General features: G+C 33.3%; 4 protein-coding genes across 5 annotated transcripts; 2 read left to right on the top strand and 2 right to left on the bottom strand.

Annotated features, from left to right (window-relative positions):
• The first annotated feature begins 256 nt into the window (after positions 1-256).
• Positions 257-2,825, top strand: LOC149901868 (testis-specific serine/threonine-protein kinase 3-like). Its single transcript, XM_090110582.1, has 6 exons — positions 257-433; positions 722-891; positions 1,429-1,578; positions 1,990-2,263; positions 2,364-2,540; positions 2,682-2,825. The coding sequence occupies exons 1-6, from the start codon at positions 257-259 to the stop codon at positions 2,766-2,768; spliced, it is 1,035 nt and encodes a 344-aa protein (XP_089966708.1). The 3' UTR covers positions 2,769-2,825.
• Positions 2,826-3,394: 569 nt separating this feature from the next.
• LOC149901867 (uncharacterized) lies at positions 3,395-4,812 on the bottom strand. Its single transcript, XM_090110725.1, has 2 exons — positions 4,612-4,812; positions 3,395-3,623 (listed from the first exon to the last, which is right to left on the bottom strand). The coding sequence occupies exons 1-2, from the start codon at positions 4,726-4,728 to the stop codon at positions 3,468-3,470; spliced, it is 273 nt and encodes a 90-aa protein (XP_089966851.1). The 5' UTR covers positions 4,729-4,812; the 3' UTR covers positions 3,395-3,467.
• A 1,195-nt stretch (positions 4,813-6,007) lies between these two features.
• Positions 6,008-7,534, bottom strand: LOC149901866 (ribonuclease kappa-like). Its single transcript, XM_090110800.1, has 3 exons — positions 7,350-7,534; positions 7,143-7,274; positions 6,008-6,548 (listed from the first exon to the last, which is right to left on the bottom strand). The coding sequence occupies exons 1-3, from the start codon at positions 7,422-7,424 to the stop codon at positions 6,447-6,449; spliced, it is 309 nt and encodes a 102-aa protein (XP_089966926.1). The 5' UTR covers positions 7,425-7,534; the 3' UTR covers positions 6,008-6,446.
• A 1,278-nt stretch (positions 7,535-8,812) lies between these two features.
• LOC149901865 (uncharacterized) lies at positions 8,813-19,215 on the top strand. 2 transcript variants are annotated; one of them, XM_090110850.1, is made up of 8 exons: positions 8,813-8,913; positions 9,111-9,175; positions 9,480-9,681; positions 13,557-13,682; positions 14,572-14,678; positions 14,869-15,748; positions 16,019-16,119; positions 17,655-19,215. In XM_090110850.1, the coding sequence occupies exons 1-8, from the start codon at positions 8,898-8,900 to the stop codon at positions 17,724-17,726; spliced, it is 1,569 nt and encodes a 522-aa protein (XP_089966976.1). In that variant the 5' UTR covers positions 8,813-8,897; the 3' UTR covers positions 17,727-19,215. The 2 variants fall into 2 exon arrangements, with proteins under 2 accessions (XP_089966976.1, XP_089966975.1); XM_090110849.1 differs by having other exon boundaries at positions 16,016-16,119.
• Positions 19,216-20,494: the final 1,279 nt, after the last annotated feature.

Here is a 20,494-nt window from a genome sequence, read left to right as displayed (position 1 = left end):
TTGGTACGGAACCCTAAAAAAAGACATTAGTAATAAAATATAACCGTATAGAAAGCAGAAAAATTATCGCCCGCAACTGGCCTTTTTGAACACGCAGCGACATATTTAAAATAACATTTCTCTGTCACCCAGTCCGTGACTAACAAAATGACAGCATGAATGAAAAATTCACTTGAAAAATATTTAAAATGTGGCTAAATAAATTATAATGTAACTTAATAAAATTAAATTAATAGTATACAAATATTTCTGTGATATGCCAGGGCCAGATATACGAGCTGACGACAATGTCCTTGGCGAGATGTCTACGGAGCCCACGGCAACCGTCCATAGCGGCGTCGAGGCTAAAGCAGAAAGAAAATTGACTGTTCTTGAAACTCACGGATATATACTTGGCAGAACTATTGGCTCGGGTTCTTACGCCACCGTCAAGGTGAGAATTTAGGTGTCCAATTAACTCGTGTTGCAGGTTTTCTACTACGCTTAAACTTTCAATTAAGTAGGACTGTGTCGGGTGACCCTATTGTTAAATTGTTTTGTAGAATTATATGTATGTTTCCCTGATAATTAGTATTACAATTTACATCATTCAAATATTTCCGATCATTCACTATTTCGTACTAAACTGTGTCGTTGTTTCTAACTTACATTTTGTCTAATCCTTTTCAAATATTTAAAATATTGTTTTTCATAAAATGAAGGAATAATTTCACTACACTAGGTGGCTACCAGCGACAGACACAACTGCCAAGTTGCAATAAAAATAATAAGTAAATTCCAAGCACCGGGTGATTACTTGAAAAAGTTCCTGCCAAGAGAAATTGAAGTAGTCAAGGGTCTGAAGCATGAAAACTTGATACGTTTCCTACAAGCAATCGAAACTACGCATAGGTTTACTATTGTCCTTATTTAATCCTATTTTATCCCGCTAAAATTTAAGCTCAAGGATTGTATCTATGAATCTGAAGTAATCTTTCGTAAATCTATTGATCTGATTACGTTTAAATTTAGGTTGGATAAATGAAATAATTGCGCTGTTAATTGTTATATTCATAACTAATACAGAAGTCGGAAGATATGTATTTTCAACGAATTAGAAAATTTACCACTCCTGAAAAAAAAACATTCAAATGCATTTAAAATTCATATTTAGCGTAAAGTACTAGAATAGTGGCATAGCCACGGCATAGCAATATCCTCCGCCTTCCATCGTATAAACAGTCGCATCATAATCTCCTGTTATGTTAATGGATTCTGGCAACGCACATGTAATAAATTGGTCTTATGATTATGAGAAGCATTCAATGCTTAATATCTGGTGACATGTGTGTTTTCTTGTCTTCTAAAAACTTCTTCGCATGAACTTATAACTTGGTTTTTAATGCAAAAGCTGTTGCTTTACTTCACTTTATAATTTTTAATTTCCAGAGTGTATATTGTAATGGAATATGCTGAAAATGGAAGTCTTCTGGACATTATTCGTAAAGACCAACACATCGATGAATCAAGGGGACGTCGTTGGTTCAAACAACTGGTCGAAGCTGTAGACTATTGCCATGAACGAGGCGTTGTCCATCGGTAAGCAGTTCTAAGAAAAAAAAATAAAAAAAACATAGGTACCGGCCGAATTGATAACCTCCTCCTTTTTTTTGAAGTATGTTAAAAATTTTCACCCAAAATAATAGGATGATATTGTATAACGACGATAATGATAGCCATAATGCTTTTTCATTAATAGGAATTCGCGCATTGCTTAACTTTAATATTTTCAACCTCTGCTCTGCCTTGGCAGCAAAAATTTTTTATCTAATGGCATTTGCAGCCTCATTTCTGGGGTTAGTTAATGTCCCCTTTTATTACAAAGTCCAAACGTCCATCCATTGCGCTATTCGATACTGACAAATAATTTAATTGAACAATTTGAGGAGGACTCTATAAAGTGAGCCCCAATTTTTTCGAGTGGCTAACAAACGTTTATTTCCCTTGCAGCGATATAAAATGCGAGAACTTGCTAATGGATCATGGTTTGAACATTAAACTATCCGATTTCGGGTTTGCAAGAGGTCATATGAAACCCAAGAATGGAGTATTTTCCCTGAGTGAGACGTTTTGCGGTAGTTACGCTTATGCCTCTCCCGAGATCCTCAAAGGGGTGCCTTATAGACCCCAAGATTCTGATGTTTGGAGCATGGGTGTTGTTTTATACGCAATCGTGTACGGCCGCTTACCGTTTGACGATACGAATTACACACAGTTGCTAAAGGTACAACTAATTTCTTGCAACAAAATTATTTCAAAGAACCAACCTGTATATTTTGATATGGACGATTCCTGTTCATTTATTTATTATAATTTATTTTCAGCAAGTTCAAAATAAAGTATCATTCCCTCGCGAACCGAAAGTTTCTGTAGACTGTCGAAAGTTAATCACTAAAATATTGGCCCCGTTGAAAATTCGAGCCAAAATACCGCAGATACTGGCTGACCCCTGGCTTTGCCCGACACAACCTGGCAAAGACGAAGAGTTAGATACCAATCAGGTAAAGAAAAGTACGATAGTACACATTTTTAACAACTCTTCTTTTATTATTTTTCTAATCTTAGTTTCGTACAATTGCATGTAAATAATTTTATGTATTTTTCTGGTGCTTTTTCTCCAAGAAATACTTTATTTTTTATAGGAAAACGCTCACGCAAGCAAAGATGAAATTAAAAGCGTTAATATTGGCACAGTAACGTTTGACCGGAAATTAGAAGAAGTGAAATGATTATAACAGACGGAAGAATTTTTGGGCCGCCATATCGACTTTTATAAAAACTGTAACCAATAAATACATATTACTTTTTGTTTTTCGTATTATTCATATTTACCTTGTGTTCTCGAAGCTAAAGAATATCATCTACTAGTGGTCCGCCCCGGCTTCGCCCGTGGTACATATTTTGCAATAAAAGGTAGCCTGTCCTTTCTCGGGTATCAAAATATCTCCATACCAAATATCATGCAAATTGGTTCAGTAGTTTAGGCGTGATTGAGTAACAGACAGACAGACAGAGTTACTTTCGCATTTATAATATTAGTATGGATTACATACTAGAAGTGATTTATTATGAAAGTAATTTGGAAAAAAAATGCATTTCATTAATGCACTAACTGAATTAACACTTGTAGAACCGACCAAATAACCCAATGTATGTTATACCTATTACATTTATACAGGACACCTGTATATTATAGGTTAATTTTTAGGTCTACTTTAATTTTCATTCCTACCGACTATCATCATATTATATTATGTAATATGTAAAAGCGATTCTTTAAACAACGAAAATACTAAAAATAAAATAGAAATGTATGCTCTAACATCTTTTTTATTCCACATTTCTAAACCACACGCAAAGCATTAAACCTAGGTAACGTATTAAATTCTTATGTACGACTTCTTGCGCTTAACATTTTTTTTTAATAATTATATCTTCTTTATTTTGGATTTACAAAATGTTTCATCGTCGGCTAAACGTTCTGCTGCCTCTTTGTCACTTGCTTGAGCTTTTTTAATACACATATAAGAAACGCCAATCATGACTAAATATATCGCTGCACCAATCCAGCAGTTGACTGCAATCTGGAAAATTCAAATGCTGAAAATAATTCATTTCTAAAATTTGATAATTTCATATAAGATTTGCATGTACAAAGGGTTCATCCCTTTCCAATAGAAGAATAACTGTTTCATTTTTGTATATTTTTAAGTGGCGTGTCAAACACGCCATGCTAAGGTCAGCATTGTTTTATTCCCATGCTTTTAAATTTTAATATAGGTAGTTAGTTACACAAAGCAGATTAGAATAGGCATGACGAAAGATTTTCAAAACCTCTTCCATAATGTGTGTATACGTACAAGAAAAACCCTATATTTCGCTAATATACTTAAATTTAACGAAGATAAAAGCCATTTTTCAAAAAATATTTATTAACTGTGCTAAAACAGCTCACAGGTGTCATGGCGTAGGCGTGACGTCACTCTTACGTAAATACGTAATTATCTGTATGCATAGCGAAGTAAAAATAAACAAATATTTAATTATAAAGTGTTATAGAATCTAATTTCAAAGTTTATAAGTGGTGTGCAGTATTGCAATGTGAATCTACATAAAAATAATACCCAAAAAAAGTGTTAGTAATTGTTTAAAGTGAGAAAATAATATGAAATGATTGTATAAATTTGACGCAGAGAAACCCGAACCACATATTCGTGAATTCGCAATTATATTTCTGCCCTGAGTCGATAAAGCATACGTGAAAAAATAGAAAATAAATAAAAATGCGTATTCTCAGCATATTCATAACAACAAAATACACCTGCCGCGAAGTTGTTGTGAGTTGTTTACGTAGAAGTGACGTCACGCGTGTTTCAGTCAAAATGGCCGACTGCAGAATTTCAATGTTTTATTTTATTGATAATCTCATTAATCTTAATGTTTTTAATATTTCTAAGTCACTATTTTTAATTTATATATTATACATTTTCCCTTAAAAACACTAATACGAACATTTATGGATACTGTCGTCATGCCTATTGTATAAATATAGATTTAACTATCGGCTATTACCCGACTATAATTTTCTTCCGTTTGTTTCATAAAGTCTTCAAAATCTTCGTAACCATGATGGTCCGGTTCTGCTTCTTCTATAAATGCCACTACTTCCATTTTAAATAGGAAACCCATCACAATCTGCAATCAATTCTAACAAAATATAATAATTCTAAACTGGTACAGGTACCGGTACCGATGATGGTAAGCGATCTCCACCGCCCGTAAACATTTTCTAAAGTGATAATTGCTTGATAAATGGCAAGAATGAAGAAAAAGACTGGGAAGGGTGAAGAAAAGAAACGGGCCTACTATTCGGCCTACTATACGGACCTACGGATCACTTATCGCACGAAAAACAGTAGCATTCGCATGTCACCCCGATTTTCTGTGGGATATGGTAGACTACACTGGTAGAAAATATTAATTATACTATTACCAGTTGTACAACAGCCCAAATGCTCAAAAGCATGCAACATAGACCGCAGCCAAAAAGCATCCCCATTTTTCAAGCAGTTTTGAGTCGTTTTGAAATATTTAAATCACTAGAATGACATGGAAACGACATTTTCTTCTTTGATTAGAAATAAACACAGAAATCACAAAAATAAACAAGGATATAAATTAAAATGTAATACAACAGATAATTAATAAGTGTTAAATAATAAGAAAACTTAGAGAAGTATTTTAGCTTTTAGGACCTATGTAATATCTACGAAGAATGGGTAATGAATACACGCAACTGTGCACGCAATATCTTCACTGTTGATAACTACGCGAGACATGTTTCTTTACGCGCACAACGGACTTTAAAACCATACCTACACGGTGTCTAAAGAGTAACTAACGATTTGGTTACAAATTCACAGTATACCTGGCGTTTGTCTACGTCGAAATTACTAGTGACGCGTCTACTCCGATGCCTACACTTATATAATATGTGCTTCTATAAAACCACCTACTTAATAAAATTTATTAAAAATCTTGAAAATTAATAAAACCACTAAGCACCAACAACTGAAACCAAACATACCACATACCAGAGATGTTTAGAATCTGAAGTCAACAAAAACATGTTTTTCTCTTAATCCCATTCAAAAACAGGTAACATAATATTTAAATTATTCTAATATATAGACCTATAATATAATAACAGGCAATATATTTAAATTATCCTTAAATTACAAAACATTTTCAGGATACGAAAACAGGAAAAATATTTACTTAAGTATTTAAAAAATTTGTGCCATTCATGAAGAACTTAATCCATTTTTGCAAGACTTGTTACTACTTTGCCTTAACATTTTATTAGACATTCATATATAATTTTAAAATATTAATTGTACCCCTCACATATCTTATTGTATAATTACAATTAAAAATTTAGTTATTTCAATTAAATAAAAACAATAAATAACATTAATACCTTTATTTCAAGAAAATCAGCATGATTTTACATAGTTTCTACAATTAGATATTTTATGTACAACAACATATAGCAATCATTCACAAATATAATACTCTTGTTAAATCTTGAGACATGATATTTTTATTATAATAGCATTTAAACCTCATTTTAATTATTTTTGTGTATCTGACGATTATTTTTAACATACCTACTGGTAAAATAATTTAAGTTTTGATTAAAAAGACCTGTCTTTACATCTAAACTATCCTTAGCAAACATTTTTTTTTATTTAAATTATTATCGTTCAAATAAGCAATATACAATAAATAGATTCAGGCAGAAAAGTAGTTCACACGTACATAAGATAACATTGTTTTTGGTAGATAGTCTACTTTTCTGACCAAATAAAGAAATGGAATGGAACTATACAACATACAGCAGCACTTTACATGCTGACGGAGGAGCGATTATTCATCCAAAACTGGTGGCCGGATACAACAAGTGTGACAAAGTATAACAAAGCCGCGATCCAGCAGTTGAGGGCGTTCTGGAAAACATATTTGACAATTTAATAAACAAAAGTATACATTAACATATTTGCAAAATTATTTATCGTCTTGTAGGATATGGCAGCAGGTATTGTTAAATAACAATACCACACTTTAAGTTTGACTGAGTCAATAATCATTTGGGTGTTATCTCATCATATCTATCATATCAACTAGCTGCCCCAGGAGATATTGTTTTGCAGGAGCTTGGTTTTATCACTTGCATGACAATAAGTTAAAAAAACAACTTTAGCATTCATACTTTAGTAGAAAGGTTAATGAAATAATATTATTCTCAAATTCCAAACCCTTATTTGAAATTGTAATTGTCTTAGACATAACTTTCACTGGAATAATATTTCTTTAGTGCAGCCACCTTTTCCATAGTGAGGCAAAACGAACTTTTTCCTTATAATTTTATGAAAAATGTGACTGCTAATTAGGCCTTGAGCATATGAAAATCAGGCAAATTTATGTTAATAATAAGTTGACCTTATTTTGAGAACTTGCAAGGAATTTCGATTTGAAGTTGTTAAATAGCGCAAACAAGAAATAAGAGGTGTATGATATAATTATGTATGTACAATCTTTACCTGCATATATCCATGTTCAACATTGGCAATGAAACTTTCGAGTGTTTCTTCTTCCCCAGTAGCGCTTTCCTCAAGTGGAAGATCTTCTAAAAGGGCAACAGCTTTGAAATGGTAAAATACGCCCATTAACGTCTGAAAATATAAACGAGAATTGTAAGATTGCAAATTTTTGATTCAAATAATATGTTCCGAGAACTTGATACTTACGAGTTGAATAACTCCCCACACACTCAAAACTAAGCCGCATAGCGACAATTTAGGGCCACACAATTTACAAACCATTGTGCTCGCTTATTTTATTAAAATTCGCGAACAAATAATGATAAAATAATCGACCACCTCCTGTCAGATGTTAAAAATCACACAAGAAGTCGTCTCTCACATGATCATTCCGTGTCTATGGTAATAGATAACAAAAAGTTGCCCTGTTACTGGTAATTTAAATAAACCAGAATCTGATGGCAATTAGGGAAATCAAAATTTTGAGTATGCAACCCTAGGGAAAATGGACTGAACGATTTTGATACTGCGTATTTTTATTTTGTCCTCAATATCATTAGTCACATTAAACAAGTGGATAATACTGTATTTAATAATGAGATATCCACGTAATATTATGTAGGTACTTATTACATGTATAATATACATAAGTATTACTTTTCTAAAGGTAATACATAATATTATGTATTTACACATACCTATATATTTTGAATATACGTATATCATTATGGCATGTGAAAATATGGATGTAATGATAATGCAGATCAAAACTTATTTACTATATTAATTAACGATTGTTTATAATTTTTTATAAAATAAAACAATAATAAAATAAAATCATGTTTATTTTCGTAAGTATTAACACATTATAAAATTGACTTGTACACCTTGGACTTGACAAATAGCCAAGAATGGAAACTCCTGTAATAAGTTTTCATAAAATTATATTTTAATCAACAAACAAAATTATAGTTACCTATTTATAACATTTTTAATTTAAAGTATCAAAACGGGTAAGTCCAACTTAGCAATAAAATCTTTCACGCGCTTTAAAATTGAAAATTGTGATGTGTTTGACCCTTCTTCATCGAATGTTTTTCTATACACATTGTAAACAACACCTCTTGCTTGTGGTCGCAGCGGTTTTATCGACATTTCGAAGATTTTGAAGACAAAATCCTAAAAATTAATCATCAACACAATAATTAATTGACAACCAATTTGATAGTTGTCAAATAAAGTTGCCACATGAAAATCTTTTATTTTTAAAATATAAATATGCCATCAGATTCTGGTAGACCTATATCAGCCAAACTTTGTTTAGATTTACTATATTATCCCCAACATTTGTTGTTTAAAAAGTTCTTTCGATCCATAATAATTTTTGTTATACTTTATCGATAGAAACTACATACATTTTATTTAAAAATATTGTAAATCTAGTCTATTTAAAACTAAAAAATAAAATAGTTTTAATATGTTTTTATAGATGCAATGCAATGAGTTATTTCTGTGCATAATGTAAATTAAATATTATAGCTTAATAAGTGTTATTGACGTTTAACAATGAATATTAAAATTAATAAAAAAATAGAAGTATTATTTTTGGTAGAAATCAGTTAAGTTTTATGTGTTTTTTTATAATCTGTGATTATGTATTGGCAACATTATTCTTGAATGACACATATGATACCGTAGGAGTACTCAAGTGTGCCTGTCTGTGCTTTTCAAATTAAAAAAATAAGTTTTTTTATAATGGTGGATCGTTTAGGTAGAATTATTATAGTTTATATTATTAATTATATTGTTATTCGTGACCTAAATATGAACTTTATGTCGAAGTGTATACCTTTGATTAGTTAAATGAGGATAATCTTTGTCACTGTCCATTTACTACTTTCCTTTGACGTCAACTTTAATACTATACCGCAGTCCGCAAATATACTTGATAAAGTTTTATTTTTTCAGTAAATAGTGAAGCCAATGCTAGACGAATTGCTATGGTGGAGAACTGTTTCGGCAGTTCAGGTCAGGTATGTAGTTGAATCTAACTCGATTTTTCGAAAGTATAAATTTACTTTCAAACTTTACATCGGAGTTTTATCAATTATCAACCGACAAACTTGGCAAGATAATACTTTATACTTAACGTTAGGTGGGTTTGCCGGTTGATATCACATTTTTATCGATATAATACTTTTTACACATTGTGTATTCATTGTTGATTATGTCAACAATATTTTTTATCAGGCCAATAAGATTAGACTTTTTTTAGCATGATTCTTATACGATGTTATAGATTATATAAAAATGATTTTCTTATTCCAATACATGTAGCCATTGGCAGAACAAGGCAGAGTTCTTGTAGGAGAAGGAGTCCTAACAAAAATGTGCAGAAAGAAACCAAAGGCTCGACAATTCTTCTTATTTAATGATATATTAGTGTATGGAAACATTGTAATAAACAAAAAGAAGTATAACAAGCAGCATGTCATTCCACTAGAAGAAGTTAAATTGGAGTCACTTAAAGATGAAGGCCGTAAGTAACATAGTGACTTTTTTTTCATATCTTTTCGAATTTGCACTTTTGCCATATTTGGAATAGTAATGTATTCATAATGATATCCCAAAACTTCAACTTTAAATATATTATGAATAATCAATAAAAGAGAATGTTTAAAATTTTTGTTTTTTCTTAGTTCACATCAATTGGCTTCTATCATAATTTTTAATGTTATGCATTTCTTTTATCAAATCAAATATATATAAATATACAAATTCACATATTATATTATTATCATTGAAGGTTGACTGGGTTCTAGTTCAATCTGTATATAATTAAAAATAAATTTATTACAAAGTTCAAAGATCATCTTGTTAAATTTGCATTTATGGATGATAAGTTTTATTTCCTTTCGATGAATTCGCTGGATGCAAACATTTTGTTTACTTTTTAGAAGTGATAAAACTGCTATCATCTATCTATAATTTATTTATATACACATTCAGATAATGTGACTGAGTCATTGTTCATGAATCACAAATATTAATTTATTTTTATCATTATTTCTACAGTTTATATGTGACTGAACTAGACAGTGAGTCAACAGCTTATGCATATTAATTTAATAGAGTCCAATTGTGTGTGCCGTACTTAAAAGTTGAAATGAATATTTTATTATATTTTTTAAATTTAAAATGTAGATGAATCATGATATCTGTGCCTCCAGTGAATAAGGGAGTAAGACGAGTTATTCCCTTTGGTTTTTATTGCACCATTGGATTCAGCTCGTCAAAATACACAACATATCAAAAGGTCATATCTCTAGCTGCGTCCTAACCCATTTTTTCGAATGACCCAAACGGTATAAGTAGGGTGTGATTAACGGTATAAGTTACCTTATCCATCATTTTAGGCAATCGCAAAGGAACTATTCGTCTCGAGTCAAAAGTACCCACGAACACAAAGACGTATGTGTAGTTATACTTTTTGAATAAAGACTTAATTCATTTTGTTCTATCAGTCCTAACACTATGTATTTTAGTATAAACGCATTTGTGTCATTTTTCTAACATGAGCATAAAGGAACAACTCTTTTAGTGTCATTGGTTCAAGTGACGACATGAGACAGTTTGGCATTAATGCCGTGTTGCTATTGGTCTATTTGAATACTGCACGGAAACAACACACACTATTCCTTATTATTTTTAAATCGTTTTTTCAATAAATCTGCAACAACAAATCTTTATATTTTTTAAAAAAGGTATTTATCAGTTAACTTGGGATACTAATATATTTCTATGGAAATTAACTATTTTTTGCAATAGATATTAAAAATACAGTTAACACATTAAGTGCATTTAATGATATTAGAGCGTATACGCACTATGCGGGTAGCCGCATTGCGGGTAGCCGTCCGGCTGACCGCAAGCACAATTATGTACGTAATATTCATTTCTATGCGCACTGTGCGGTCTGCGGTAGCCGCATCGCAGTGCGCATAGAAATGAACATTACGTACATAATTGTGCTTGCGGTCAGCCGGACGGCTACCCGCATAGTGCGTATACGCTCTAATACTCTTTGTTTATATAAATACAGAACGATAATTGAATCATCTAAAAAAAGCCAACAAAAATGTTAAACTTATATTTTCTTCTTATAATTGGGTAAGTTTTTAAAAAATAACTCGTTTCTAATCTTTTAAAAAAAAATTATCTAACTACAATAATCAAGACAATAATACTATAGTCTATAATAGTCGCATAAAAAAAAGTATTTATAACCAGTCTTGACAATTATTATGAATATTGATTTCTCCGCTTAGAGCGTTTTAGCCACTGTGCTTTGGTAATTTGCCTTTTTTATAGGAAAAAAATCCGCAATATCGATACTTCTTTGGTCCTGCATTTTCGTAAACATTTTATGGATACTCTGGTACCACATATTTTGAAAAAATTGGGCTATTGTCACGTAGAGTCTCTTCAAAGTGCGTGCCACAAGTCGTATTTGCATCCAAGGCACCTTCAAATCTGTGCTTAATTTTTTCATAAAATCTTTGCGGCTCATTGTATTTTCTTTATTTATCTACATTATTTTGATAGTATATGATATAGAAATTGTTAAAATTCTATATCATGCCGTAAAATATCGCCACTGACCAACTATAACTTTTCCTGTATTAACTGAACATACAGGAATATGGTTTTCGGGCTTCTCTTATCTCTTTATAGTGCTTGTATCCTCAATGTATACCACCATGACATTGTGGCGTTGCCACTTTTATTATCTATATTTTATTATCTGTGGCGTTCCGAAACGGAACGCACTTGATCGAATTTTAAATTGATTCGACGATTAATTTTCACTAGGACAATAGTTAATACGCAAAACTGTGCGCAAAACGCAATACGCAGTTGATACGTATTTAATACCAATACTCAATGATTGTCTCCTGCTAACCTGTACAGACTAGACTCATTGTGGTGACTGGTGAAACATTGTATAGCATTAACTACATAGTATTGTATTATTGAAAGATCGATTAAAGGTTTATTTTACAATCTACGACTTTTATTATACATGGGTAACAAAACCCCATAACATATTCGGTTTTACTCCGGACAACATCTTCAGCCACCCAATCCCCTTGCTTGAAGTCCAAATCCAGCGGAGGACAATAATCGTCATTTACTAAAATTGAAGGCTTTCGTCCTAGTATAAAAGTTGTCTGGGTACCATTTTATACTCAATCTATAGTATAATACTATAGATATCATGTGAAACGTGACTTTGAAAAAAATTATTCAAATAAATCACAAAATAAAAATTTGAAACAATCTTAAAAGTTACGAAAAGCCCAATTATACGTCAAAATGACGCACAACATCCTCTTTACAACCAAATGGCGGAATTTACCGGGATGAGCCAACTATGTACTGCTAGTACCGACGGCTAATAAGTTGGTTCTGGATTATGCAGCGATTCGATGGTAAATATAGAAGAGTTCATACGTCAAATTAACGTAGATTGGACTTCTAGGGTTAAATGCATAAATACCTAAATGTTGTTTTGTTTTTATTATCTAATAACGATAAAAAAATCCGTTGATTTCATTCGTTTTTCAAGCTACGTGCATAGTTTTTCCACTAAAATGCCTCAATTGAGTCATAAAGTACACAAATTTCAAGCATAATAAGTCACATCATTTCTATAAAACCAAAACTGGCAATAATATAAGTCGTGTTGTGCAATTATGAACATAGTGCATAAGGGCATAAGTCGTTATATTGCAAAGAGTAAAAAAAAAATTATGTGAATACATTGAGTTGTTCCATGAAGTACTCGTTCATAAGGCCACAACTACAAAAAAACACGAAAAAAGTATATTTATGGGGTTGTTACAATATGTGTTCATATGTAAAACTATACTCTAACATCATATCTTACCCATACAAGCTTAAAATTTTGAATTAATAAAGATTTAGTATTGATATATAGTTTTTTGTCTCTCCTGAAAAGTGCTGTTTTTGAGTTATTCCCTTATTCACTGGAGGCACAGATATTTAAAAACCCATTAACATAAAAAATCATAACAACATGTGATACGTTTCAAGATGAGTGTAATTATAATATTCTTTATTTCAATTTTCACTCTTATGAGGAAGCCTCCTAGAATCTTTATATGGAACCACATCTAATCCACCAATCACAATAACAAAATATAAATAAAAAAATTCATCAAAAAGTGCCAAGTGGTAGAATGGGCTCTAACTTTATAGATTATAGTAAAAAGTAAAAACAATGTAATAAAGTTGAAATTAGTGTGACAAAACTATCAAGCACATAATGTATCATAATAATAAATATTTTGACTGATTCATTGAGTCTCGTAAATAATAAACTTTTTGCAGAATACCGGAATGGTTGGTTAATACGCACTGCATCAAAATCGTTTGCTGTCTATGCAGCAACAGCCACAGAGAAAGAAGAATGGATGGCGCATATAGAGAAGTGCATTGAGGATCTGTTAAAAAAAAGTATGTTCCTTAAGTAATAGGCCAGTGGAAATTAACATTAAATTCGCAAAGCACGATGTAGTTCTGAATTTTTGGTATGTTGTTTGGATCAGTTAGGGTGATGTAAATCCCAAATGAAAAAGTATTATCCTTTTTATGATTTTATATGCCCTCAGTTTCAATTCTTTAAAAATCTATTTCTACCTTCTTTTTGTTTTTCAGATATTGTGAGTGAACTGTGAGTCTCACAGACTTTGTTCTATGCTCTAATGAAAGAAAATTAAATGCACTACAACTTTATTATACGACCTTCGCATAGAACGAGCGGTTTTTGCCAATATTTTGCTTCAAACAGGAGCAAAACTAAAAATTTCAATATTTCGGGAAAAATGAACCATCTTCGAATGGCCACAGTTTAGTCGTTATAAGGTTTAGAGAGCTGTAATTAGGCTTAAATTGTTGCAAATTTAATAACCTTAATTTATGTATTAATCCATCAGTCCTCGGAATCACAGACACAATAGAAAATCTATTGTGTCGCGCCCCGATCGGGGCTTACGGTGGTCAATGGGTTAAATGATACTTGTCGGAAACGCATAGTTTATGACTTTTAGAGCAAAAAGTGAAAAAAGTCCAAAATTTTCGCAGTTTATCACGTGGTGCGCAGCGAGCACAACTTTTTCGAAGTTGCAAATTGGGATTTTCATCACCCTAACTGATCCAAACAACGTACCAAAAATTCAGAACTACATCGTGCTTTGCGAATTTAGGGTTTTTTAGTGTCGATTTCTACTGGCCTATAATGTTGTATATGCTTTTTGTTCTTTGTGCAGTAACTATACAAAAACAGGGTTAAGTTTTATTAAAGTACAATTAAAGTAAACATTTTAAATTTCGTTTATTTTTTTAGGTGGAAAGCAGCCTCCTTCGGAGCATGCTGCAGTATGGGTACCAGACAATGAGGCAAATATTTGTATGCACTGCAAAAAGACACAGTTCACAGTTTTAAACAGAAGGGTAAGTTGATTTTTTAAATATTTTTATGTGAATATTGCTTTCCCAAAAGTTGTAGGATAACATCAGCTGATCTTTTATCAATTTTTTATGTCAATTGTATATGTTCTGAATCAAAATATAATTGTGTTCATAATATTATACGTCTATTCACCAAGTCTAAAAAATATATATAAATTTCGTTGTTTTCCAGCACCACTGCCGCAAGTGCGGCTCGGTGGTGTGCGGGCCGTGCTCGTCGAAGCGGTTCGTGCTGCGCGGGCAGAGCGACAAGCCGCTGCGCGTGTGCCTGCAGTGCTACGACGAGCTCAACCGCGACAAGGCGCGCGCGCACCAGCCGCAGGCGCAAGCGGCCACCGCACCGCCCGGTGAGTACACACGGTCGGAGCGGTCGTGCCGCGGGCAGAGCGACAAGCCGCTGCGCGTGTGCCTGCAGTGCTACGACGAGCTCAACCGCGACAAGGCGCGCGCGCACCAGCCGCAGGCGCAAGCGGCCACCGCACCGCCCGGTGAGTACACACGGTCGGAGCGGTCGTGCCGCGGGCAGAGCGACAAGCCGCTGCGCGTGTGCCTGCAGTGCTACGACGAGCTCAACCGCGACAAGGCGCGCGCGCACCAGCCGCAGGCGCAAGCGGCCACCGCACCGCCCGGTGAGTACACACGGTCGGAGCGGTCGTGCCGCGGGCAGAGCGACAAGCCGCTGCGCGTGTGCCTGCAGTGCTACGACGAGCTCAACCGCGACAAGGCGCGCGCGCACCAGCCGCAGGCGCAAGCGGCCACCGCACCGCCCGGTGAGTACACACGGTCGGAGCGGTCGTGCCGCGGGCAGAGCGACAAGCCGCTGCGCGTGTGCCTGCAGTGCTACGACGAGCTCAACCGCGACAAGGCGCGCGCGCACCAGCCGCAGGCGCAAGCGGCCACCGCACCGCCCGGTGAGTACACACGGTCGGAGCGGTCGTGCCGCGGGCAGAGCGACAAGCCGCTGCGCGTGTGCCTGCAGTGCTACGACGAGCTCAACCGCGACAAGGCGCGCGCGCACCAGCCGCAGGCGCAAGCGGCCACCGCACCGCCCGGTGAGTACACACGGTCGGAGCGGTCGTAGTGTACAAACAATCTACTAAGTGTACAAAACATCGGGATAAATAATATAAAGCATAAATCACTATTAATATCTGTTACAGTATGATTTAAACGGCTAGGAACATCGAACGATCTGATGCCCAGAAAACAATTTTAGATATTACCGGAACGTTAAGGGTCGGATACCTGAGCGCTCGTGCATTCGCATACAGCATAGCAAAAGTTTCATAACTTCTTTAATATCAATTATATTATGTCAGCAGTAAAATCAGTAGCAGACGCGGCCGGGTCGGGCGGCGACTCGTCACAAGACGACGACAGCGATGACGACGACGAACGAGTGCCTGAGGAGAAACATGATGAGGTAACTAAATATGCTTTATTGAGATGGTTTAATATGTTGCATTGATTACTCAGGCCTCAATAGAAAATCTATTGTGTCGTGGACCGATCGGGCCGTTCGGGGCTCAATGGGCTAAGGGTTAAAAGTAATTGTGGCTTGGCCTCTTGCCAGGAGGAAAAAATAGAGAAAGCCGGAATGAAAAGGTATTGCTGATAAAATGTATGCAAAAGAACAGTGAAACACATTTGAAAACCAGTGTTGGGAAATTTCTCTCACAATTTTATTCGCTTTTAAGCCCAATATACACTGAGATACAGGATCCTTAAAATAGGCAAAAACGCTATGAAGCTGTGTTTGACATATAAATTGTTTTTTAGGGCTTTACAAGTTATAACGGTGTCAAAAACGGCTTCGGAAATAAAGTGACAACCGTATAGTACACACTTAAATTGTGTAAGTGATCGAGTGTTGTCATGCTTAAATATTTTTATTGTGTTTTTTATTTGTGTTTTGTCAGCACCATATCACGTCATAGCGTTTTCAAAGGTATTAAAAGGAATGTAGTGTTCGTGTTGTTTCGAGTTCATTTTTCCACTTACAGTGTTTTGTTTTTTTGGTTTAATGTGTGTTTTTGCAGTGGATGTTAATTTTTGGTTACATAGACATTCTGTTACCACTTTATTTCGATTAATGCGTTAGTCATTTTATTTGGCCTCTCATATTGTTTGACAATCTATATTTTTTATTTTCTTATTGTTCTTCATATTTACATAAAAAATAATACAATTTCCGTGAATCACTCACTTGCATGTTTCCTAGTTTCTACCCAATACATTTTACTCTCTTAAAATAACTATGCATACAAATAATAATTAATTATATAAACATGTCTATATTATAGAATTATTCATTCCACAGCTTTATTTGTTTTGTCTTAAATTTGGTCCAATATTCCCTGACTTATACTTATTATACTCTGTCCATTATATTATTTGCTTTTTGACAGCTTCACGCCTATGTATAATTGTATTGTCTATGTTAAAATGTCATACAAATAATTATCGTACTTCATGGACAGGTCCCGCCCACTTAGTGATGCCTACACAGAATTATTCAATGATGGGTCGATAGATTAAAATAATCGAATGAAATACTCTGTAAAATATATCCGATACAGAAAAACTCTTCTATTATGTTATATAATTTAAACGTAAAGACAACCAAATTGTAAGATAGAAACCAATAAATAATAAAATATTAGTTTAGTTTAGTTTTAACATACAATGCATAGATATGTGGTCTTATTATTACATATCTTATTAGTACGTTTACGTTGTAATTATTATTTACGTACCTGATTCGATTTATGATAATATTTTGAATTTATAATTGAAATGGTATCACAATCGATAATCTTTTGAACATCACTTCTGGTATCACCCGTCGAGCTGTCAAAAAGCAATTCTTATAGTGGACAGACTATAGGTACTTCATAATTCTTATTTTTTTTTCATAAGAAAAATAAGTTTATTTTTTAATTTATCTCGTGTTTTCAGCCAAAATTCTACAGTGACGGCGAAAAGACTGAAGAGAACAGCAGCAACAACAACCATTCGTCCAAGGAATAGACCAAGTGAACCGAGCAGACCCTTATTGTATACAGGTCTATAAATTATAATAAATTTATACTAATTAATACACTGTATTATATTATATCTGTGTACTTTTGTGATGGGCATTTAACGTTTTGATAAAATTAAAGAATATTCTGAATGGGATTCGTACAATGGTATTATAGTGTCAAAAATAAGTCGATGCACTTTGACTTTGTATTAATATCACAAAAACAAGTACTATTGAAATCTAACCTTTACACGTTTTTTTATTAACAAATATGAATACAAAATATAACTAATAAGCATTCTTTTTAATATTGAATTAATGCGGACATTAAACGAATTTATGAACACTCCAATTTGCTCATATTTATGGTCCAATTTTTATATAATTCGTAGTTATAGGCACTCCTTTTTAATAAATAAAAACGAGTTTAACGAATTTATATCGTACTAACATACATTTTTGTTTCGATTTTAATAATTATGTATTTATTTATATGTATATATTATGTATTAATTTTTTAATTATGTATATATTATTATGTATTTCATCAAAGCACAAAGTATATATCTATTAGCTTATTTAACTGTAATATCATTGTACATTTCTTAACACAAAGGCCTTCTAGCATTATTAGGAAATTAGACTAATTATTATGAGAATATTTTTAATATCTTTTTTAATACTATAATGAAACAACCACAATTTTATACAAATACATAATTAATTCAATATCTTGCGTTTTTATCAGCTTTAATATGCTTGTTAAACAAGGGCGATGTTAGACACAAACTGTCTGTTTCTTACGTGTTATAATTACTTAGTTGTAGTCGCGTTATGTCAATACATATTTAATATTTTATTATAATCTATTATAGTTTATATTTTGATACTAAATTGTTGAATTTTCCGTACGGTGGTTTGGATATGAACGGTTTACGCAAATGAGCTTAATTTTGTTAGTAGGCTTACATTTTTATTGTATTTTTAGTTTGCCAAAAGAGGAAACTCATGAATGTTATTAAGATTTTTCAACTTGTAATGTTTATTAATTGAAATTAACAAGAATATAACGTCGGATTTCTTTTCAAATATAAAATTTTGATTGCATTCCATGAGCATTTCCTCCCTATAAAGTGGCCTGTGACTAAATGTTCCAATAATGGAAAATTATTACTTGAAAAATTAACAGTACACGGGGTTAATGAAAACCAGTTGAGACCTCTTCTGTATTTTTGTATGTATATTAGAATTTAGCTTTTAAGATTTTGTAAGAAGTTTGCGTTGGTATGCATTCTGCTAAGACATTATATTATAATACTTTGCTAAGTTGTTTGGTTAAAGTTAATGAAATCATGGTTAAGTTATTTATAATTATGGATAAGGCCTAAATGTTAACATTGCGTAATTACTGTGTTGTTTCCAAATTAGATAAAAACATAACATTATTATTTAGATTTTGGTTGACAAATATAAAAGAATATTTTTTAAATTATACTTTGTTTTATTTTTCATCATCATTTTTCACTTTATATCGCGATCGTGAGCAAATGTCAAACATAAAATCTATATTTACAGAAAAAAAATAGTTACACGATTAATATTTCAAGAATGATGGAATATATTTGAATGACTTTCAGTATAAATTATTTTTATTTTAAGTAAAAAAAATCAGTCAAATGTGACTGATCTCAGAATCGAATACTCGAAGCATCTATCTAAAACTGAATATAAACAAAATTAGACCTTATCTCCTCAGCGTAAAGCACATATCAATTATTCTAATATTTTATTAAGACGCGCATTCTTCAAAAATCGCACGTCTGCGTGTGAACGACTCTGATTCTCGCATATTCATGTGCCTACTAGCGAATCTACGCGTCATCGTATGCAAGTGCTTCAATAGCATGGCTGTTGATGCCCATTAGCACACCCCGGACACTCCATACAAAATTATCCTTTTGACAGTCACATTGTAGAGACTGCAAATGTGTGTGTTAACGCTTAGGTTGGCACATTTTGACTAGCGTAAAAAAAATTCGCGTTTTTCTGATGAAATACATCCGTAAACAGCACAATATCTAAACATTTTCTACGAAAAGCGATGATCACAAATCCAAAACAATGTTACGTATCGTCCCTGTAGAAAAATATGGACCATTTTTAGACTGATCGTGCGGGGTGAGGTAAGTGTTTACTTTTGGCGGGAGGCGGAGAGTGTCCGTTCTGTAGCGTTTAGCTACTATTATGTATTCTGTGCCATTAGTTCACGTAAGAGTGCGAGCGTAGCCTGCCATTCGCGCACGTAATCGTGCGGCTTCGTAAAGAAGTGGCTAAGTTGTAAAGAATCTGACGCTTCGATGCACTTGTATAAATTGAGTTTATGAGTTTCGTACAATAAGCTCTAAATCCCAATTTTTCTAAGTAATATATACACTCGGTGATAAAGTAGCTTTTTAATGGCGAAATAATCTTTGATAAAATCTTTGCTCTTTAAATTATTAACTACCTACTAGCTTTCCGCCCGTGGCTTCGCCCGCTTTGTCTAAAACATAATATGTTAATTATATACTAAAACCTTCCTCTTGAATCACTCTATCTATTAAAAAACCGCATCAAAATCCGTTGCGTTGTTTTAAAGATTTAAGCATACATAGGGACAGAGAAAGCGACTTTGTTTTATACTATGTAGTGATTTTCGGGAGATAACTTTAATAACTATTCGTAAAAATTAGCAAAATGATATTGAATAAACATATGGTCTTATTATCAATTC

This window comes from Colias eurytheme, chromosome 16, assembly GCF_061535395.1.
Source record: "Colias eurytheme isolate Ceu_HAF_F1 chromosome 16, ilColEury1 Martin Lab GWU primary, whole genome shotgun sequence".
Lineage (NCBI taxonomy): Eukaryota > Metazoa > Arthropoda > Insecta > Lepidoptera > Pieridae > Colias > Colias eurytheme.
The sequence above is the reverse complement of the archived record's forward strand: the minus strand, read 5'-3'. Positions and strand labels throughout refer to the sequence as shown.